This window comes from Carassius gibelio, chromosome A15, assembly GCF_023724105.1.
Source record: "Carassius gibelio isolate Cgi1373 ecotype wild population from Czech Republic chromosome A15, carGib1.2-hapl.c, whole genome shotgun sequence".
Lineage (NCBI taxonomy): Eukaryota > Metazoa > Chordata > Actinopteri > Cypriniformes > Cyprinidae > Carassius > Carassius gibelio.
The window spans coordinates 25,136,838-25,160,738 of record NC_068385.1 but is presented as its reverse complement, the minus strand read 5'-3'; the positions used below and the strand labels follow the sequence as shown (position 1 = coordinate 25,160,738).

The 23,901-nt window shown below is 36.4% G+C and overlaps 1 protein-coding gene and 1 long non-coding RNA gene across 3 annotated transcripts in view; one reads left to right on the top strand and one right to left on the bottom strand.

Annotated features, from left to right (window-relative positions):
• Positions 1 to 6,346: 6,346 nt before the first annotated feature.
• The window catches only part of LOC128028800 (uncharacterized), a 47,579-nt gene continuing 30,024 nt past the window's right edge, over positions 6,347 to 23,901 (bottom strand). Inside the window, exon 3 of the long non-coding RNA XR_008187256.1 lies at positions 6,347 to 6,432. This is a non-coding gene — a long non-coding RNA (uncharacterized LOC128028800). The remainder of the gene's footprint in view (positions 6,433 to 23,901) is intronic.
• On the top strand, positions 17,054 to 23,119 carry LOC128028798 (uncharacterized). 2 transcript variants are annotated; one of them, XM_052616135.1, is made up of 9 exons: positions 17,054 to 18,591; positions 18,965 to 19,000; positions 19,345 to 20,015; positions 20,099 to 20,238; positions 20,409 to 20,619; positions 21,128 to 21,284; positions 21,383 to 21,443; positions 21,674 to 21,751; positions 22,694 to 23,119. In XM_052616135.1, exons 3-9 carry the CDS (start codon positions 19,982 to 19,984, stop codon positions 22,796 to 22,798), a joined length of 786 nt encoding a protein of 261 aa, XP_052472095.1. In that variant the 5' UTR covers positions 17,054 to 18,591; positions 18,965 to 19,000; positions 19,345 to 19,981; the 3' UTR covers positions 22,799 to 23,119. The 2 variants fall into 2 exon arrangements, with proteins under 2 accessions (XP_052472095.1, XP_052472094.1); XM_052616134.1 differs by having other exon boundaries at positions 17,054 to 19,000.

The window sequence follows — 23,901 nt, the reverse complement described above, 5'->3', positions numbered from 1 at the left end:
AGGGGGGTGAAATGCTATTTCATGCATACTGAGTTTTTTATATTGTTAAAGAGTTGGATTCCCATGCTAAACATGGACAAAGTTTAAAAAATTAAGTTGTAAGTTTGAAGAAGTATTTATGTTCCAAAAATACTCCTTCCGGTTTGTCACAAGTTTCGGAAAGTTTTTTTTTTTTTTTTTTTTTTTTTTTTTTTTTGAGTATGACTCTGTGTGACGTTAGATGGAGCGGAATTTCCTTATATGGGTGCTAAGGGCACTTCTCCCGGAAGATCGTGCACTCCCGTAGAGCAGAGAAGAGACATTCACTGATCAGAGCGAGAGCGAAATGTCACAAAAGAAGTGTGTTTTTGGTTGCCAGGGCAAGACAACTCTGCACAGAATACAAAAAAAAAAAACAAAAAAAAAAACAGCATTAAGGGACCAGGGGATGGAGTTTATTTTTACAGAGCATCAACGGAGTTGTGCAAGTGTTTGTGTTTGTTCCCTGCATTTCGAAGATGCTTGTTTTACAAACAAGGCCCAGTTTGACGCCGGATTTGCATATCGTTTATTTCTTAAGGATGATGCAATCCCAACGAAAAAGGGTCACGATCGTGTGTTGGAACCGCATGCGGTGAGTAAAACTGCTTCAAATATCTCTGTGTTGTTAACTTAGCTATCGGCGCGTAAGCACATCAAGTAAACAACATGCGATGTTGTCATTAAACTGCACTTTCCACATGTACACCTTAAAAAAAAAACTAAAAAACATAGAGAGGTCCTGCTGTAGTCGTTGCTGCTGCTGCTCTTGTTAAATTTCAGCATCAGGTTCTGATTCTGGATCATAAATACACGGCTGAATCTGACTGTTAGCCATGGTTTGTTTTGGATGATGTTTTTTTTTTCCTCAGGGTAATGTCACAGCTTCCAGCTCTCAACTCAAAAGCCTACTCGCGCTCGTGATTCTTTAGCTCCGCCCACGTCACGCCTCCAGATGCTCGTGTTTTTGCGAGAAAAAAAAAAAAAAAACGGTACAGACTATCTTTCTCTTATAAATTTTATAAAACTAAAGACTTTTTAGAGATATGAAGGATGCAGTACTGCTTTATAGGTACTCAAGATTAACAGGAGATTGAGTGAAAATGAGCATTTCACCCCCCCTTTAAACAGTTAGCATTATGCTATCCTAATGGTTAAGCTTTTAATTTGCAAAACAAAAGCTAAGTGAGAACAATTCAACATTACATTGATGAAGAATAAATAAACCATAAAGCAAGTTCAGTCATTTCTGATCAAAGTGCATGTGGTGAAAGTGTATATACCATCATTACCTATACTTCATTAATCTTTATTGATCAAGACTATGTATAGTTTGTAGTATGTATAGTCACCACCCCCCCCCCCCCCAAAAAAAAAGAAAAGAAAATATTAAGGATGATGCTTATGCAACTGTGAAGAGAGTGTACATGTTATACAAACATTTGACAGAGTTATTGTTTGCTGTCAACAATCCCTTTAATCTCATGTGTGAAACATGGATACATTAACTGAGAAAAAGAGTATGAGAGTAGAAAGAGTTCAAGAGCATTGACAGGATGCCATAAAAAAATCAATTTAATTTGTTTGTTATCTTCTTGTTTTAATTTCACTTTTAATTTATTCCCCTTCACTAAATCGTTTTTTTTTTTTTTTTGAGATAATAGATTAAACAAAGTCAAACAAAGACAAACAGTCAAACATATACACATAAAGATGTAATCTGAGGGTGCAAAAACAATCTAAATACTGACAAAATTTCCTTTAAAATTGTCCAAATTAAGTTCTTAGCAATGCATATTACTAATCAGAAAGTAAGTTTTGTGATTTGTGGTATAAAAAAATAATAATAATAAAAACATGTAACATGATCTTTACTCAATATCCTAATGATTTTTGGCATAAAATAAAAATATATTATTTTAACCAATATGATATTTTTTGGCTATTACTAAAAATATACCCCAGAGACTTAGGTTTTTTGGTCCAGGGTCACACACACATTATTTAAATAATACAAATAATACTAAATTTAAACCACTTTAATTTAGTTTTATGTATACTTTGATGTTATAATGAAATATTATATCACTTATTAGCAATAAATTAATCTGCATATAATCTAATTTATTCCATTGACATTTGTATAGATTGCACACCCTTACTATGTTTATGCCTCACCTTCAAAAAGCCTTATTTTTTATTGAAGAGTAATAATTTTCTATACAAAAAACAAAAAAAAAGAAAAAGAAAAAGAAAAAAAAGACCCCACTTCATCCCCAGTGTTTATTTTCTGGCTGTGGTTTATGATCTGTGGTTCTCTCAAACTAATCTCTTGGTGAGATAATCACAGACCCCTCATTTGATCTGGCCCTCTTGGGTAAATTCTGACCAAAGTCTCCCATCAGCAATTTCCTGTCGTCATTGATTCCACTGTTGTTCACTAGCACACAAGAGACCCAATGCTTGTTTTAGCTGGCCCAGGACCAGTTTACCTGGTCTGCATTACAAATACTAATGCAGCTGAGCTCCAAAGCGCTGACTAGACTTGATCATCCAAGACATTGAAGAAAAGAGTTCTCCTGGTCTTGTGCAGGGGGACGTGTACTACTATTGTTAATCCTATTTAGAACTCTTCAACACTGTGAATGGCCTGGTGGAATATTCATGGGGTAATTAGAAGAATGCTAATTAATTCCTCATAAATTATTAACAAATTGCCAACACACATGCTAACATCTGTTTTGTTTTTGGGGGCTGGTTGCAGGAAGGCTTACAGTATGGGTTTGAATGGTACCACACTGCATTCCAGTGGTTGGTGATGGTATTACAACACAATCCATTAATAAATGTTGTTCAGAATCAGAAAGAGCTTTTTTGCCAAGTATGCTTGCTCATCCAAGGAATTTGTTTTAGTGACACAAGCTTCCAGTATACAGAGACAACAACAACAACACAGACAAAAATAAATAAAAGTACACATTAATAGACAAATATTGAAAAATAAATAAATTGCATGAACAACTGTGCTATAGATAAAAATTGAATAAAATAGAGTGAGATTCAGGGAAATACTAGAATGGAAGTGGTAACAAATAAATATAAGGTAATTGCACATTTGTATTGTGAACATTTAACTGTTCATGAGGTACAGTAGATTGCCTGGGCGAAGAAACTGTTCTTGTGCCTGGCTGTCCTAGTATTAGTTCCTAATCTGAATGAGTTCCTTTCTCATGTTGAACACAAAAGCAGATATTTTGAAGAATGTTGGTAACTAAACAGTTGACAGTAGCCATTTACTGCCATATTTTAGGGAAATAAATGCATTGGTTATCAGCAACTGTTTGGTTAGCAACATTCTTCAAAATACTGTATCTTATTGAATGCAGCAAAGGCCTATACAATAACCTGTCAGTAGTGTAAAATGACTGATATGTTTTTTGGAGGGCCAATACAATACCAAAATTAGGAAGTAAAAAAAAAAGGCTTATATCGATATATCGGCTAATTTTTATATTATATATTATAGTACAGTACCAGTTGAAAGTTTGAACACTTTCCCATTTGCGTGTCCAAACATTTGACTGGTACTATATATAGAATACAGTATATACATAAACAGAATATATATACATAATTTTTTTTTTTTTTTTTCTTTTTTGTTGCAATGATCGCTCAAATGTGGTGATCAAACACTTATAATGACGTGACAAAAATATGTAATGGAGGCAGGACTTCTAACAATTTAACAATAAACTTTATTATCCAAAATGAATCTGATATCAGTTCACTGAACAGTAAAGTTGAAATTTTATTCCAATGAAGCAACTTTATTCCATTGAAGTTTATTTTGAACTTTTATTTACGTTTATTTACTTTGGAACATTCATTCAGGGATTTGCGCTACTGTCTTCACACACAGAATAAACATAATAAATAAGTGTGACATGTGACATAATATGCCACTGTAAATAAATACAGTTTAAATCCAAATCTTGCGCACTTTAATGTCCTTTGAATGTAACGTGGAATCATGGCGGAAATTTCACGTGTGGGCACTGGAGATTCAAGATTTAAGATTTAAGATTAATGATTTTTAATCCACACATACATTATTATATAGATCATATATAACAAGCAGTGAAATGTGAGTCAGGTCCGCTCCATGGACAGTGCAATTATTAAAGAATACAACACAGATGAAAATATACATAAATGTAGGTATGAAAGAATAGAAGTAAACAGAAATATAAGAATAAAATATAAAAAAAATGTATACTGTAGAATTAAATATAGAATAGAAAATAATGTGCATGAAAGTAAACTGTAGTCTTAAATATTGCATTATACTATAGTCGTAAATATTAAGTTACGCAGGAATGTGCAATATGGCAAATGTGCAAACAGGTTGTGACACTGTCAGTATGTCAATGTGAGGTAGAGAATAATTAATATTTTTACTGATTAAGTGAATATTAAGTGGAGACAAGTGGATGTTAAGAGGCTGATTTTGAGTTTAGGAACCTGATGGCCTGGGGGAAGAAACTCCTCCTAAGTCTCTCAGTTTTTGCCATCAGGCTACGGAAGCGCTTACCAGATGGCAGCAACATTTAAAGATGGTTACTGGGGTGAATGGAGTCCCTGATGATTTTAACAGCTCTGCTTTTACAACGTTTGAGGTAGAAGTCTTGCAGAGAGGGGAGAGCAGCTGCTCACCCTCTACACAGGTTCTGGCTGGGTTCTGGATCAGAACAATTTTTCGCCAGTGTCCACTCCACAAAAGAGTTGGCTTCGTCCGTGTAGTTGGTGAGGCTTGTCAGTACACAGAACAGTCTGCTGTGGGCCCGGAGCTATTTCTCCCCCTGCTCCTGCAGGAGGAGGAGGTATTCCAGGTGTAGGAGGGGATCCATCAGGCACAACGGAAAGAAAAAAAACAAAGAGAGAAAATTAAATCAAAATGGAGGGGGAATATGCAATAAACTATATGTTGGTCGGTTCCTCTTTCACAGTCTCTCTTTAGATGGGAATGAGGAAATGCTGGAGATTAACATAAATAAATCTTTAATAATCCAAAGTACAGACAGGAAACCAGGGAGACATCCAACAAGAAGAACTGAAAAAACAAACTGAAAGGGCTGGGGCTTTTAAACACATGATAATTGGGAAAACATTGGTGCATGGCATGACTAATTAAAGGGAACATGGCACACTTGGAAAACACAACAAAATTAGTCCAGGGGCATGACACAGTGTGATGTGCAGGGGCATGACACAGTGTGATGTGCATCTGAAATTAGCCAACACACACGTAATGTAGATGTGAATGTACTGTACATAGATTAAATGGAAAGCTTTCAAGGTTTCAAGCAAATACTGTCAATAAATCCACAACATGCTGTTGTGATCATGTAAGAAATATTGCTTCTCTGATATAATCTGGTGACCTCGTTGTGCTGCAGGGTTTGTGTGGGTTGGGCAGTGATCAGGAAGGAGGGGTCCAGGTAAGGGGCGGAGTCCGGCGGCCACACACGCTCCCCTGTGCGGGTCTAGGGAATGAGGGGCGGCGGCTTCTTCCAGCGGCTTCATCCCTCTCACCGGCCGCGGTGCTTGACGGGAATCTACGGCCTGGCATCCTGGCTTGATGGCCATGTAAACGGGTGAGGTTCTTGTCCAGACTGCGGGTCCGGCAGCTCACGTCTCTGGTGGCGCGGGAATCCCTCAATGTACCCTTCCTGGACCCACGAGGTCACCAGTGTGCATGCACGGGGAAGAGGTGTGTTTGAGGAGAGGCGTGTTGGGCTTTTTAAACAGCGCCGGTGATGAGTCTCCATTTACATCAGTGTGCCTCATCACACGCCACCAGCCCTGGCTCACCCAGCGCCCCTCCTCTCTCACACACCCACTCCTGTCGGGAGCCTGATGAAGGGTGGCGATTTAGGATGGGTTGCCGATGATAATTAGGGGGGAGACAGCCAAGTCGTCACTATATATAGTGTATATGTAGTGTATATATATATATATATATATATATATATTATATATATATATATATATATATATATATATATATATATATATATATATATATATACACACACACACACACACACACACACATACACACACACATATGTGCACTTTGGCCTTGTGGAATAAAAGTACTGATGGCATTACAGAGAAAAACGAAAAACGCAAACCTTGCACATTCCTACAATTTTATTTACTTTAAATCTGATTGTCTCCCTGATAATCTGATTATCTACAGTATCACACACACACGCGTGCTATTATCTGGGAAACCTGGCACCCTGCATAGATGTGACTTTGAGACTTATCACCTACCTGTAGACTGTTGTGGTACCCAATTTACACCCCTTCATTAAAGTGGTGTTTCCTGATGGAAATGTCCTAATTTAGCTGAAAAAAAAAGAAAGATAGCACTCTGAGGTTTGAGGAACATGACAGAATTTAAGGTTCCTCTTCAGGAACTCGAGCTGTGTTAGAGGATGCTTTGGGAATGCCCTTCAGCATGACCAGCTCTGAACTAAGTGTGTAATCAGTCCAATGAATGGGAGAGATGTTACGGGCGGACTGAAGTAGTGACCAGGAAGCTTAAAAGCATGTGAGGCGAAACAGGCGTCAGCCTTCGTCATTCGGCAAGTGCTCTGTGTGTGTGTGTCAGTCGCTATCTGTTTGTGAGTCTTATTTAATGTTGTTTGTCCACTGATAAGCACCGTTATGTCAAAGCTTCAGTCAAGAGACGTTTTGTGTTAGAGCAGGCAGCATTCAGGCTGTGTTTTTCCCTGCCCGTGAAAGAAAAAGATATTGATGTAGGGACATACACAGTTTGTGTGTTGTCTGCTTGAGAGCGAAGCACATAGAATCAACTTTTCGAGGGCATTGACGGACCACGATGCAAGCGTTTGTTACTGCTTTGCATTCACTCTTAGAAGGCTCTCTACGAGAAGGGAGACTTTACTGGTGTTTCTCGTGGTGCCAGCCACACTTTCGCAGAGGCATAGCAGTGGCTGTGCTCATGGGTTTCGCTTTTGGATCCGGTGGAAAGAATGTAGACGGGCAAGTCCCTATCTTTTTCCTCAACCACCAGATCCGGTACCTGCTATATGGGTTTTGGAAGCCCGTGCTGTGGTACTTCCCCCAGAGGAGATGGTACTATGCTATGCCTGTCTTGCTCAGAGGCGACTGATATAGAGGGCGTCAATAAGCTCGCTAGTTGCACAAGCACCAGTTGTACAAGCATCAGTTACACATGCATATTATGCCTAATATTATAATGAGCAGTATTAATGGGGAGTGGAACTCGAGCATTTGGCTCTCGGGGGGCTGATTGTTCTTTATCCGATGTTAAGAGTTGAAGAGGTTAAGTGCTATGCTCTCGTCGGGCACGCTCCGAGGAGTGTGTCCGTGCGTGTGATCTTGCGATTGCATCCCGATGCTGCTGAGGCATGGTGGCAACAGAGATGGAGATGGTGGACTGGTTGGAGATGGCTTTTCCTATCTCCACCTGTGTTCGCTAGATCTAAAGCTTGTTCTCGATGCTTGGATGCTTGGATGCCTGTGCTGCGGTTACTTCTACCTCTGAGGGAGAGCTCACTGCAGCGGCAAACTTTATTTGAGGAGATTGATGTCGTTATTTTGACTAAGCTGCTCGTTCGCTTAGGCAACATGTAGAGTATATTACATCATTTCATTATTTCACCTGATTCTTTCTACATCAGACCGTGTTTAGTCATCTGGTTGTTTGACTTCATTTAATTCTGAAGAATAAAATTAAATACTTATCTGACTATGATACGTTAGATATACAGGGGCTCTCGAGTAAGAACATGTGTTTACCTCTCTTTCTCTGAGCAGATTGAGGCAGTCAGCAAGGGCTGCTGGGTGGGAGCAGCCCCATCCTTACTGTGTTCCAGCCCCTCGTACTAGTTGTGTCACTTCTCGTACTCCGCAGAGTCTAGAGTCAGAGTGGCACTCCCAGGCCGAATGCTTGTAGCAGAAGACGGTTTTGTGGACCATCATTCTCAGTGTATAGTCTTCATTGTGACGCCTAAGGCCTAGGACTTTTTGATGGCCAGCTCCCTCTGGGAAAGAGTGTGTACACTGCATTACTCGGTGCACATCTCTCCTCAGTGGCCTCAAGAGATCAGTCTGCCAACCCTGCCAGCAAGTGCTTCCTTCCATGCCCAGAAACGTAGCAGTACTAGGAGGCTCTCTACCTCTACAGAGGTCTCTAGAGCAGCTAGTACGGTCATCCCCTGCCAGTCGTTTTTAATAGGAGACTTCTGCTATGAGAGTCCTGATGCTATGGCTCAGGACATTATGAGGGCAGGCCCCTCTGGGGAAGAGCAATGTACACCGTGTTACATGGTGGCTGTTTCTCCTCAGTGCTGTCATGAGATCGTCACCCTGCCCATAACGTCTCGCTCATCCATTGTACTGATTACACATGTGGTTCAGAGCCGATTACACTGAAGGGCATTCCTAAAGCGTCCTCCGACACAGCGTCTCATACCCTCGGTGAACCATGGTTACATGCATAACCTGAGACGTTTTTCCATGGCCTCTAAATTCCTCCAAATTTCTCAGTCTGATAGAGCATCTGTGGAATGTGCTGTACCAAATCCGGTCCAGGGAGGCTCAACTTGCAGAACTTAAAGGATCTGCTGCTAATGTCTTGGTGCCAGAAACCATAAGACACATTCAGAGTTCTTGTGGAGTGTACTGGGTTAAAAGCAGGTTTTATAAAAACGATAATGCAGGGTAGTTCAGTGTGTAAAGCCCCCATATATTGAAAAGAAGGTGAAGCAGAGGGTGATGCAGGAGAAACCAGTCAGAAACCTCAATGCTTCTGTGATCTACATTGTCAATTACATCTGATTTCCCCCCTTTTGTAATGTACACTATTTTGTATATCTCTGTATTTTTAATTGTATCACTTCAATTGCAATAATAAATAAATAAATAAAAAAGTCAAGGAGACTTGAGTGATAAGAAAGTCAACTCCTTTGCAATATTTCCATCAACCGAAGAAACTTCTGATTTAATGGTTAATCCAGTGCACTCAAGTCAGTGAAACATTCATATACTTTCTCTGAAATGAACCTTCTCAGATATGTATCTTTCAATCTTTCATTGTCTATTTGGGTGTTTATATAAAAATAATATACTGTAGACACTTGTTCTAGGATTATATATAACTTGAGTCGAACATCTCACAAGTGTTGTTTCTGGGCAAGAGTGAGCTCAGTTGCTGAGCAACAGCCTTCCCTAGTACCTTGAAGATAAAATACATACATTCTTAAGAAATTAATGTCAGCAGTTTTATGAAAACATTTGGTAATTTTTACTAATTCACATGCCAAAATTTACCAACTTCACACTGTGAATCTATGAGCAGCATTAAAGGTACAACATTGAACATGTATGCTTTGTGATGGGACCAGCCAGTTACCTCAAAAATAACAAGCTGTCAGTGGAAGGAACACATACTGTTACTGTAAACTGAAGACAGACTCATTTATTGCCTGGATTTTTGCTATTTCAGCCACTGTATGGAAGATGAATCTATTTTTATTCTTAAAGGCAAAAAGACCATTTATTTAAATAACATTGCAAAAAAAATAAAATAAAAATAATAATAATAATATTAAAAAGGGCTCTCTCTGCTGTCAAACAGATGAATATATTAACATATGATCATCTACATTTGCATGTCAGCAACATACTGGTGCATCTCAATAAATTAGAATGTTGTGGGAAAGTTTATTTATTTTAGTAATTTAACTCAAATTGTGTGTATTAAATTAAATGCATACATCCTGAAATAGTTTAAGTCTTTGGTTCTTTTAATTGTGATGATTTTGACATTGTGATGACTGGGTGAAGGAGGAGCTGGAAGCAAGTGTGAGACCCAAAGGTACACTGTAAAAAATTTCCTGTAGAAATTACAGTAACTTACTGGCAGCAGTTTGCCAGTAACTTACTGTAAATTAAACTTACAGTAAAAATACTGTATTCATATTTACAGTACCATTTAACTTGCTGTAAATGTATTTGCAGTAATATATTTTTTTACTGTAAAACACAATTATGTTTTTTTTCTCCTTTTATATATTTTAATACAATAAAATATTACTTTACACTGTGAAATTTACTGTAATTGGTTCACTTTTATTATGTATTGTAAAACTTTACAAATTATTGTATTTCAACAGGTCTCATGTCTCAGTAGTAAAAACTATAAAAAGAAACAAAAGACTGTTTAACTTCTTTTATTGGTTTAATAGTTAAATTGTAATACTTGAAATAACATTTTAATATTCTTGCAGATTGTATTTTCAGTTTTCCAAAAACTTGAATACATTTCATTTATACATAAACGTTTCATATTAAGAGCATTTTAAAACAACAGACATGAACAGATTCAGTAATAAGAACAATCTTAAAAATTTACTAATTCAGAAAACTCCTGTGTAGAATGTATTTGCTCTTAGTAGCTTAATAGTTTTGCCAGCTGAAATCCAGAAACTCCTTAAAGGGATAGTTCACCCAAAAATCTGAATTAGGTCATTAATAACTTACCCTCATGTCGTTCCAAACCCGTGAGACCTCCGTTTATCTTCAGAACACAGTTTAAGATATTTTAGATTTAGTCCGAGAGCTCTCAGTCCCTCCATTGAAGCTGTGTGTGTGGTATACTGTCCATGTCCAGAAAGGTAAGAAAAACATCATCAAAGTAGTCCATGTGACATCAGAGGGTCGGTTAGAATTTTTTGAAGCGTCGAAAATACATTTTGGTCCAAAAATAGCAAAAACTATGACTTTATTCAGCATTGTCTTCTCTTCCGGGTCTGTTGTGAGACAGTTCAAAACAAAGCAGTTTGTGATATCCAGTTCATGAATCATTCGATGTAACCGAATCTTTTTGAACCAGTTCACCAAATCAAACTGAATCGTTTTATACTGTTCGCGTCTCCAGGACGCATTAATTCACAAATTACTTAAGCTGTTAACTTTTTTAATGTGGCTGACTCGTGAACTAGTCAGTATTTTGTTCGTTATCTGGTTCAGCTCGGTGTTCATCTTCAGTTCTCTCCTCACAGCAGTTCAGTCAGTGTACTTTTTGAGTAAATGAATTACTCCGGGATATTGGTTTGTTTGAACTCAGAAGTGTCAGCCACATTAAAAAAAGTTAACAGTTTAAGTAATTTGTGGATTAATGCATATTGGAGATGCGAACCGTTTAAAATGATTCAGTTCGATTTGGTGAACTGGTTCAAAAGGATCCAATTACATGGAGTCATTCGTTCGCGAATCGGATATCACAAACTGCTTTGTTTTGAACTCTCTCTCACAACAGACACGGAAGAGAAGACAATGCTGAATAAAGTCGTAGTTTTTGCTATTTTTGGACCAAAACGTATTTTCGATGCTTCAAAAAATTCTAACTGACCCTCTGATGTCACATGGACTACTTTGATGATGTTTTTCTTACCTTTCTGGACATGGACAGCAGACCGAACACACAGCTTCAATAGAGGGACAGAGGAGATAAATGGAGGTCTCACGGGTTTGGAACGACATGAAGGTGAGTTATTAATGGGTGAATTATTTTTTTGGGTGAACTATCCCTTTAATGAAGGAGGATACATGAGGGTTCAGACCAGAGTTCTTCCTTTGCAACATCTTCCCACTTCTTTTGATGACGTGGAACTTTGAGGAGCACTTGCTGTTGTCAGGGTTAACATTTAACCTTTACATAACAGAAAAAAAAGTTAGATCATTTGATGTGAAAAATGTCTAACAAAACAACCAAATACTCACTACACAACCAAATACAGAAATGCACTGCAAATGGCACAGAACACAACGGAAATATTTCCAGGGGACCCAATATGTGACGAACCCGGATGGAGCATGTTTAGTACTCAACGTCTACTTTTGTTTTCTTGCAAAAAATACAGAGATTACATATTTATGACATACAACTTTATATACAATATAAAAAATGTAAAAAGAACATGAGGGTGAGATATTAATCTATACATTAGTAACATTGTAAAAAAAATTGTAATGTTATGTTTAAATAAGTTTCATAGGTAAGAAATGTAAGGTAATATAGGGTCCAAAGATGAAACAGCTAATTTTAAAGTTGAGACACACACAGATAAATAAAGCATATTACGAAAACTTTTTTTGTATAAAATGTATTTATTTGCAACAGTTATGTTAACAGCAATAATAAGACATTTATGTCCTAAGTACAGCTATTAAGCTGATAGACACCATGCTGCTTTGTCACGAGAACATCCCAGGTTAAAATAATGAGGAAATTACGTTGGCTAAATCCGAAATCGCCCCCTTAACACTCATTCACTCATTTCTACATTAGTCCACTAATACGGTTCACTTGAAGCTGTGAATGAATTCGGACAGCCGTTGATCGCGCATTGGATGTACACAGTCGGGTTCGTCACTTACTGGGGTCCCCTGAAAACATTTCCATTGTGTTCTGTGCCATTTGCGGCGCATTTTCGCGAACGAGATTATGTTATTCTCCCGATGCTGATGTACAGAACAAATTTTACATTTGAAGTAGACATATTTTTCTCTTGGTTGTTTAGTTTCCTTAACTTTATGTGTTTGCGGTAACGTTAAATGTGAGACTGAGGGGCGGAGAGGCTTCGGAAAGTGTATGAGCATTCAGGAACTGCACACGAAAACCTTAAATTCGCCGTGTTTTTATGCCCTTTGGCATGATTAATAAACGCGTATAATGTCTCCACAGAGACGCCAGTGTTTGTACACGACACGAACATTGCGGGTTTACTCTAGCACTACAAGCATGACGTGCATTTATATGAGGTAATCAGTTAACAGCAAGCGATAATAGCGGGAAAAAATCTGACTGACTTTAAGCTAAATCCACGAAAGCTTTGTTGTTCGGCTAACAGTTCACATGAACACTCACCAGCTCCTGGAGTGGTCAAACCCAAGGCAGAGACCCGTGAATGTCCATATTTTGACGGTGAAACGTTCAGAAAAGGGAAAGAAAGGAAAGAAATATGAATGTTTGCACAGTGTCACCACAACTCTCTCTAGCTCTCTTCACAGCATAAATGTGAGGTGACTGCGCGCCATACAGTGGCAGCGTTATTTTTATTTATATTTTTGTTTTAGTTAAACCAAAGATATAATATATTTAAAGTAAAAGAAGTAATATTTGTACCCACCTTTGCATCTGACTGGTTCTTTTCGCATCTGTGTGTCTTGTTTTCTTCTTTCTCCAAGTGGGAAATAAAACTTGATCTGTGATTGGTCAGGTTTCGCGCTCATTTTTTCTTTACTGTATTTAGATTTACAGTAAATTAAAAATACTGTAATTTAGTGTTGCCAAGAGGGTATTCCCCAAAATGTAACTTTAAAATACAGTAATATGCTGTATAACTGTCCTACAGTAAAATACAGTTCATTTTACAGTTAAATACTGTTAAATTTACAGACATTTCTAACAGTGTAAGTAGTGTTGCTTGATGGTGGTTGCGAAGAGTGGACGGGGTTCCGGGGGAAAACACGGACATTCAACGCAGAAACACACAAGAAAGCAAGGTACAGGTTACAAACAGGAAACAACGCTCTCATGAACACAAGACGTTAGACAAGCCATTATATAGGGATGTGTAATGAGTGACAGACAGCTGCTGTTGATGACAATTAACGGAGACGCTCAATAAAAAAGTCCAATAAAAAATAAAATAAAAACATTTTTAATGAATTGTTGGCCTTCTGGAAAGTATGTTCATTTACCGTTCATGTACTCAATACATGGTAGGGGCTCCTTTTGCATTAATCATTTCCTCAGTTCGGTGTGGCATGGAGGTGATCAGTTTGTGGCACTGCTGAGGTGGTCTGGAAGCCCAGGTTTTTTTTGACAGTGGCCTTAAGCTCATCTGCATTTTCTGGTCTCTTGTTTCTCATCTTCCTCTTGATATTAGCCCATAGATTCTCTCTGGGGTTCAGGTTTGGTGAGTTTGCTGGCCAGTCAAGCACACCAACACCATGGTCATTTAACCAACTTTTGGTGCTTTTAGCAGTGTGGACAGGTGCCAAATCCTGATGGAAAATCAGGATCTTCAAAAAGCTGGTCAGCAGAAGGAAGCATGAAGTTCTCCAAAATGTCTTGGTAAACGGGTGCAGTGACTCAAAAAACACAATGGACCAACACCAGCAGATGACATTGCACCACAAATTATCACAAACTGTGGAAACTTAACACTGGTCTTCAAGCAACTTGGGCTATGAGATTCTCCAACCTTCCTCCAGACGCCAAATTAAATACACAATTTGCTCTCATCTGAAACTATGGACCATGGACCACTGGGCAACAGTCCAGTTCTTCTTCTCCTTAGCCCAGGTAAGATGCCTCTGATATTGTCTGTGGTTCAGGAGTGGCTTAACAAGAGGGATATGAAAACTGTAACCAAATTACTTGACATGTCTGTATGCTTTGACCCCAGCCTCAGTCCATTCCTTGTGAAGTTCATTCAAATTCTTGAATTGATTTGCTTGGCAATCTTTTTCTTCCACACTTTTTCCTTTCACTTAACTTTGTTAACATACTTGGATACAGCACTCTGGCAATGAATGTTTGTGGCTTACCCTCCTTGTGAATGATTGTCTTCGGGACAACTGTCAGATCAGAAATCTTCCTTATGATTGTGTAGCCTAGTGAACCAAACTTTTTTGAGACCATTTTGAAAGCTCGGGAAACCTTTGCAGGTGTTTGGAGTTGATAAGCTGATTGGCATGTCAACATATTCAAATTTTTTGAGATAGTGAACTGGTGGATTTTTGTTAAATGAGAACCAAAATCATCACAATTAAAAGAACCAAAGACTTAAACTAATTTAGTCTGTGTGCATTTAAATTATTTAATATACAAGTTCCACAATTTGAGTTAAATTACTAAAATATATGAGCTTTTCCACGACTATCTACTTAATTTTAATGCATCTGTATATTCTGTTTTCATTAAAGGAATAGTTCACCAAAAGAAAAAAAAATGTATGCACCCTCAGCCAACCCAAGATACAGCTGAGTTTGTTTCTTTATCAGAACAGATTTGGAGAAATGTAGCATTTCATCACTTGCTCACCAATGGATCCTCTGCTACTACGTGCATATTCCTCTACTGATTCACTATGTGCATATTTCTCTCCTGATTTTTTAAATGCATGCATAAGTGTTTGTATTAGTTTTTGTAATAAATTACATTTACATTTTCATTTTGGATTAACTTTACCATTAAACGTAGATTAGCTGTAAAGATTGGTTTAATTATCTGCCCTGAGAGAAGGTGTATAAATGGTAACATAAACCATTGCAGGAGTATGAATATCTTATTGTCATCATTTTACTTTCTCAAGGAATTAATTGAGTAACCACCAAAAAGTGTCACACTGCATATACATAAAGGGTATTGAGAAAATCAACAGTCTTTGTTATTAGCATTTACAAATGTCACTAGATGCTGCAGCTGGCACATATCCAAACAGCAATACATCCAGTGAATACTGCCACTGTTGCATCTTGCCTAATACAATCACTCTGATTAGAGAATACATATTAAAGTCTTGTTCAGTTCAAACATCTGGCCATTGCATGTGTTCAGTAACAAAGAATTGATTATATATTCTCTTACTCATGAATAGACTCACTGATCAGATGAATAATTCAAAGATTCAATCATAAGTGATTCAGATTGCTGGTGTATAAGCACTGTTTCAATTTGACAACAAACGTTGTCTCTATTGCAGCATAATGCTCATGTTTTATGCATGAAAAATTCATTTTACAATGCCGATGAAATTTCTGACCGGTGTAATGACATCATCATCTGACAATCGGCAGAAATGGCTAAATGTTTTGTAAGAGCAAAAGTGCTGAATCAAGAAAGAAAGAAAGAATCTATCAACGTGATTTGATCAATGTCTATGTTCTCTTGAGGAAAACGCATTTTGCTTTTTTTTCAAATATAGCTGACATCTAATGATACACTAGAGGGCGAAGTAGATTTGTTTCACTGTTTGTGCAAGGTGGACTGCGTTCATTTGACTGAAATCCATTCCTTAAAGTTATGGTCATCATTTACCAAGCAGCAACTTTACGGTCTGTCACTTTTATTATTATTATACCTTTATTTAACCAGGAGGTCCCATTGAGATTCAGAATCTCTTTTACAAGAGAGACCTGGCCAAGGTAGCAGCCAAATCACAACAAATGCATACATAACAAACACTAAAGTACATTTTAACAATAAAAGAAGTACAAAATATTAAAAATAAAAATATAAAACACAATGAGACTCTTAAGAAAAACAAGAACATGTCTCCATCACAACACTCTTTATAGTAGTTTTAAATTCATTTAAGGACATAAGGGTTTCTAACTTTAGCTCTTTTTGTAGATTATTCCACCCCCAAGGTGCTAAATAAGAAAAGGCAGTTTTTCCCAATTCGGTTATAACTCGTGGCACATTAAAAAGCAACCACTTTGAGGAGCGTAGCTGATAGGTACCAGAGCAAACAGAGAGGAGGTTACAGAGGTACAGTGGAAATTTGCCAAGTATAGCTTTATAAATAAAGATATACCAGTGCTGTTGTCTACGAATTTTAAGTGATGTCCAACCAACTAAATCATAAAGAATGCAGTGATGGGTAAGGGACTTTGTATTTGTTATGAATCGTAGTGATGCATGGTAAACTGAATCTACATGACGCAGGATGGAAAATGCAGCATGCATGTACAATATATCTCCATAATCAATTACAGGCAGAAAAGTAGCTTCCACAAGTTTCTTCCTAGCACTAAAAGTAAAGCAAGATTGACTTGAAACCAAGACAGAAGTGAATAAATATGCAATTCATCAATTGGCTGCTAGAGCCTGGCTCCAAAAGGGAGTCAATCCCATAGACCCTCCCATGTTAAAATACCCAACTTTAAAGCAGAGAAATATATTTTTTATAATCTGGTACAAAAAGTGGCTTTGGTCTATATAGCTAAATTTGCCCTTGATGACAACTGTGAGAGATGAATATTTTTATAGCTCATCTGCAGAGCTGGCTAGTAACGGATTACATGTAATCTGGATTACGTAATCAGATTCCAAAACTCAAGTACTTGCAATTAGAGTAAACTACTTTTTAAAATACACGTAATCAGACTACAGTTACTTTTTTATGGATTACATGATTACATATTATTTACACAATGGTAATAAGTCGTTCACAAATCATGGATTCTCCTAAGTTTCTTTTTTTTTAACGTTTATATTTTTCCTCACAAACCTGCTGTTTACATACTTTCGTGATTCTTCGAGTTTTTTCGGCGAGAGGGGGAGGGGTGTCAGAATCACGCTCAGAAGAAATCAGCAAGGAATATGGAGGGGAACGCAGCCTTTAATCACTGGATGTTCAGACATCATTACATTTTTTTTTTTTTTTTTAAGACATGGCAAAATGTCACTATTCAGTGTAAACTCTGCCTACCATTGATTAATTTGCTGTCAATGGAAATCTTTGACCTACCAAAGTTATTGCTGGGAATTTCATGTCCTTTAAAATATTTTTGTAATGTTGATATTTCTTCATTGTTACTACCTTATGCACTTCAAGTGTTTTGAGATGAAATATTTGACCTGGAAATTATCTGTATATATTAGCCAGGGCTCGACATCAACGCTTGTCCGGGACAAGTGGATTTTGTGAAGGGGCAAGTGAAAGAGAATTGTACTTGCCAGACCGGACAAGTAAACTGACCAAAATTTAGGATTTCGCTCAGGCACGTCAATTTTGCTTCAAACTTCTTCTTTCTATGCGCGTCTATTTCGCTCTAGACGCGGCAAACAAGAAGTGGTAGACGTGAATTTGATGCTCTATTTGCATTTGGTGTGAACACAGCATAATAACAGATAATGTATTGACAGTAAAATAAAAATATAATAATTAAAGTAATACCTGATAGAGCACTGATGAGACCGTTTCAGAATAAATTACATTTGTGCCAAAAATCAAACACGTTTTTTTTTTTCCCTGGACAAGTATACTTATTTACTCGGACAAGTAAATGATTGATTGTCCGAAGGACAAGCTCATGTAAAAGCTTAATCTGGAGCCCTGTATTAGCAATGTTATTGCTGTGAGTTTCATCCTCTTTAATATTCATTTTTGTAATGTTGTTATTGTTTGTCTTTTCCTATTTGTTACTTTGCACTTAAAATGGTTTGAGATGGATAGAAATGTCACCACTGAGCGAGTTTAGTCTTTTTCAAAATTCACGTTCGCAGTGTAGCTGTCAGACACAGACGAGGACACAGAGGATTCAGTGATAAGGTAGTTTAATGTGAATCAGAGGTTTCAGACACAGGTGAATCTTGACACGTGGATAGAAAGGTGACAACACAACTTCCCTTATGGTGAACGGTGATCCAGATGGTGCTCAGATGAAGACGATGGGGACAGGAAGACTGACGAGGATGAAGAGGGTTCAAGAGTTCAGGTAGGTTTAATAATGGCGTTCAGGCAAGCGAGGAGATCGGTGCAAGACCAGACGATGAGTGATGGTGACTGATGGCTTTATATGTGGTTCTGGTGATGATGCACAGGAGTTCAGAATTCGGGTGATTGGGGACGAGTGGGTGTGGCGTAAGTGTCCGATTCCGGGAGTGTAGAAGGTGTGGCTGTGACAGTAGCTATATTGTTTGATGTTTTTTCATTGATACAGTCTTATTCACTTTTTGTTTTTTTCTTGTTTTTTTAGATTAAATATTTTACCTAGTGGTGATATTGCTGTGAATTTCACGTTTTTCAATATTGTTTTTTAAATATGCTTTAAAATCATAAGATGTGATTTTTTTTTTTTTTTTTTACAGTGTTACTAGCAAACTCTAACATCAAGGTAAATTAGTGTGAGTATTTTCTAAGTATTAACTGTCCATATATTGCACTTGACAAATAAGGTATACTATAGTGGCTTTTTTTTGCTAAATATATATATATATATAGTATAAAAAGTACAAGATGATGTCAAATAAGGTGATATCAAATAAGGGTTAGCTCAAATGTAATCTAAATGTAATCCAAAAGTAATCGGATTACTTTACCAAAAATGTGTAATCTAAGATATCATATTACTGATTACAATTTTTTTTCATGTAATCTGTAATCAGTAACTGATTACAATTCATAAGTAATCTACCCAGCTCTGCTCATCTGTTTAAATTATATTAAGCCTAACTGACATGTCTGACAGGTGGTTTTCTGCTACTGTCACGTGGTTTCAGCAACAAGCTCCACCCAAGTCCCGCCTCTTTGCCCATTTTCAATTATCTGACGGTGACATCCCGCTCCGCCAACTTTAGGCTTCAAAAATACTCTCCAGAAACCTACAAGTGAGGTCACGGACACTACGTCCTTTTTTTTTTTTTTTTTTTTTTTTTTTTTTTTTTTTTACAGTCATGTCATTTACAAACCTGAATGACTTTCTTTCTTCTTTGGAACACCAAACAGATATTTTGAATAATGCACTTGTCACTATTTTTAAGGATAAGATGGATATGAACCGGTCAAAGGAAACTATAGCCCCAAAAGAACTGTGTTCATGTTTGCTGTTTACATGAGAAAACTCTACAAAGGAGATACATCTGTATTAGTTAGATCATGTTTTTCATGTCAAAGAGGAAGTGGTAACTGTTTCAAACACTGATAATTAACCACGCAGAATGAGCCAGAAAACAGAGTAGCGCTTCCCTGATAGCAGCAAAGAAATGTTGAGCTGTGAGAGTGCATATACAAGATTCTTCTGGATCTTGGAATTTCTGTTCTTCATTTAAAATATAGATATTTCTGCATTCTCTTATAAAGAAAAAAAAAAGTATTTATGCTCAGTTATGTGGTACCTGTTCATAGTATTTATCTTTACAGGTAAGCACAAATTCATTATTTTCATTATATCAGGCATATTAAGCATTTAATATAATAATAATATGCACTCATTGGGTTGACAGTACATGGAGCCTGTGGTTGTGTGATGACCAGTCCAGACCAGAAGGTTAATGCTGGGACAGATGTCTATTTGTCGTGTAATTTCTGTCAATGTCCTGGACCTCTGGATGTCATGTCTCTTAGCGTGGAGTGGGAATTCAAAGTAGGTTTATTTTTAAGGAAACAGACCAACACAGATATACTTTGCTCTTTTTATACAACAATTTCTTATTCTTCTTCATAATAATAATAATAATAATAATAATAATAATAATAATAATAACTTAAACCTAAGTGTCTGGCACTTTTTGTATTTTTTTTTTTTAAACACAGGATATCTCCTCTGAGCCAAAAACTATCATCTACTACATCAGAAATCGAACTGTACCACTTCCTGGTGTATTTTTTCAGGGAGATGTCATATTAGGAAGTTTTGATATACATCTCTCATCCGTGACCCATGAGAACAATGGAACTTATTTTTGTAGATTGCGTCTCAATGGCAGATTCCACAAGAATCAAACACACCTTTTTGTGCGATCAGGTAGATTTTATTTATTTATTTTTATTTTTATTTTATTTTTTTCTCCACCATTTATTTGTTCTAAGTTACTGGTAACACTTTGCAATAAGGTGTGAATTTTTTTTTTTATTTTTTTTTTACATTAATGTATTAACTAGCATGAAATATACATTTATTACAGTATTTCTGTATGCTCATGTGTTACTGAGTAACGGCTGCTGAAAATTCAGTTTTAATTCAGTTTATAATTTAGTGAGCATAACAGACTTCTTTCAAAAACATTTAAATATTAAAGACTCCATTTTTTTTTTTTTTTTTTTTTTTGCATATTACTTATTGAGTCATCTTTGGATTATGTGTTCAGATATCAGCTTGCTAAAAATAAAATAAAATAAAATAACAGTTGTGATGCATAGCATACAGTAAACACCTGTTAAAGTTTATACAATACTAATATTTTAAAGGCTTCTTTATGTGGATTAGTTTGTATAAGAGCTCCAAACTCAATTTCCCCCTTTATTTTCTTCAGTACTGGGCAGGAAAAACAGTCCAGATGTGAATCATCTGCAGGAACCTCCTCCGTGGTGGCTGCCCCTGGCGTCAGTGTCTGGGTTTGTGTTACTAATTGGAACCGTGTTTTTGGGGAGGAAGGCTTGCAGATCAACCCAGAGAGAAAACAACTCAAAGTAAGTCATTGTCAGATCACAGAGAGATATAGCAGCTTGTGAGAATATTTTTTTTTTTCTTTTTTTTTGGCTTCATGTTGTGCTTCATTTTCTTTTAGGCAAAATATAGAAGAAGTTAAAACCAGCACTGAGAAAGAAGACAAGAGAATGGCTTACAAAGTAACACACTATCTTTACAACTTCCTTCTGCACGTCTGCTCTCATTTCCTCTCTTTCCTTTCTGTACTTAATAAGGTCAATTACTAAATACATTTGCATTCATTTATGCTTAATGGTTAATTGAATAAAACAGTGGTTGAGGTTTGATTCTGGAATGTTTATCTATTTTTATTTTTGTTGGTTGTTGTATGGGTTTTGAAGATGACTTTTCAGCTTGTTTTGTGTCTCAGGTGGGGTACAGCTCTATGCCTGATCTGGCAGATGTGAACAGTCCTCCCAACAGTTCAGACGACATCTATGTTACCATGGTAAGATTCATGAAAAGTCATATGTGAAAATATGAGTTGTTGTTGTTCAAAATGTTCTTGTGAGATAAAAGAATGCCTTCATCTGTTTATACAGTTCATTATTAAAATGTTCTGTAAACTGTATTATTTTTTTTCAAACACCACAACCACGTTTTGAATTTCCTGCTTAATTGTATTGATACTTGTTGTGCACTTTAAATATATAAAAATAATAATAATAAAATAAAAAACTGTATTAATGATTTAAAAGGACATGTTAAAAGTCACCCTCTCAATATCCATTTAAAATTAAACATTTAACATGCATTTTAAATCATTTTATTAACTATTTGCATGCATTGAATAAACACATTTGTTTTGAAGTGCTGACTAACACAATGTACTAAAGCACATATTCAATATTACAAAGTTGGTGTATTTGAAATTAATATTAAATTGCAACTTCATTGCGAATGTGTAAATAGAAACCATTTAAATACATGCTATACACCTTTCAACTGAAATTGCATTCAAGTATTTATCATAAATGCTTATCAGTGCATTCAATATATTTAATGGACAAGAGAATGAAATGATATACAAAGATGTACTTAAGTTCTAAAACCCTCTTTAAAACCCATACGTTTATAAGCCATTCATGCACCATTAAATTAAATATATATTTTCATAAACTAAGTGTATATTTAATTTTTCTGTTGATTAATTTGACAAAACAGTGATAATAATAGACTTAATTAAATGTATTTTTTGAGGTTAATCATTCACATACTAATTTTATTCTCAATGACTTGATAATCTTCTTTTTTGTCAGTGAAATAATATGCATGTGATCGTGCACACATCCCTTAATGTTAACTGATTATTAACCATTTATCACAGAAAAATAAATGTTTTCACAAGATGTAAAACGGCTTTTGTTTGTGTTTGTGTGTGTTCTCAAAGCACGGATTCCCATTTGCACCAGACGCTCCTGTCACAGCTGGACACAGCAGACGTCTTCCCTCTGACTGGCAGCCAAAGGATGAGGAACCCATTTATGTAAAATAACTGATTATTTATTATTATTATTATTTTTAGACTAATGGAAAGAAAACATTCTGATGGTTTTTACCGAGGCTAAAATTCATATAGGATCATATAGGTTCATATAGGATTTTCTTGATTTTACACATTTTATTCCCCCCAAAATTGTGAAAATATATTGTTTGCTGGCTGTTCAAATTATTTTCTGAATTATGGAGTGACAAAAATAGATACCCAGAATTCCCTCTGTAAAAGCATTTCACTCTAATATGTCAAAAAAAAAAAAAAAAATTATAATAATAATAAAATAATAATAAAAAAAATAAACAAGAGTTTTAAAACTGACTTCATCCAGTGTTCAGATTTTTGTACTAGAAATGTATGCAAATTAGTGCATATTTCATTAAATAATGTCTCATTTGCATATATAAACATAACATTTTAGAAAACTTACAATACATTTATTTTTAATCAATGTAATCAGTGAAAAGTATTAGTTATTTTTAATCAATGTAATCAGTGAAAAGTATTAGTTATTTTTAAAAGTCATCTGTATTGTGAGATATGTATAACATTGTCTCCAACAGACCTGTTTGCATTTTTTCTCGGGACTCACCTACTGACTGTACATTATCCCTCATAATATAAATCTGATTTCATCTGTCTGAATGTGCATGCAGTTCAGTTTCATTCTTCTCGTCCACATGCACCTCATCCATCATCTGCTAGGTGTCAACAGTTACTGCTCTTCATTGTAAGCTTCAGCCCCTTGACTTTTCCTCTTTATCTTCTCAATGACTTCTCATCAGCATGAAATAGCCACTTCTTCTAACAGACCCACTGTCTCAAACACATTTTCCCTGCAGTCCTAATAGCGGAGAAGTGATTACACACTTAACTATTCATGCCAACTCTGCCCTTTGACATTTGAGGAACCACAGACCAAGAGTTTTATAAACCATAACAAAACTAGTGGCTGTTACCATTATTGGCAGCAAGGCACACCATCAATGTACTCTTGTTTCACTAATCAAATGATTACACTGCCTTGTGTTAGATGCCTGTAGAAAGTATATAGCTTTAATAAGCCTCATCATCATCATATTTCTCGGCACCATTCTCATCCC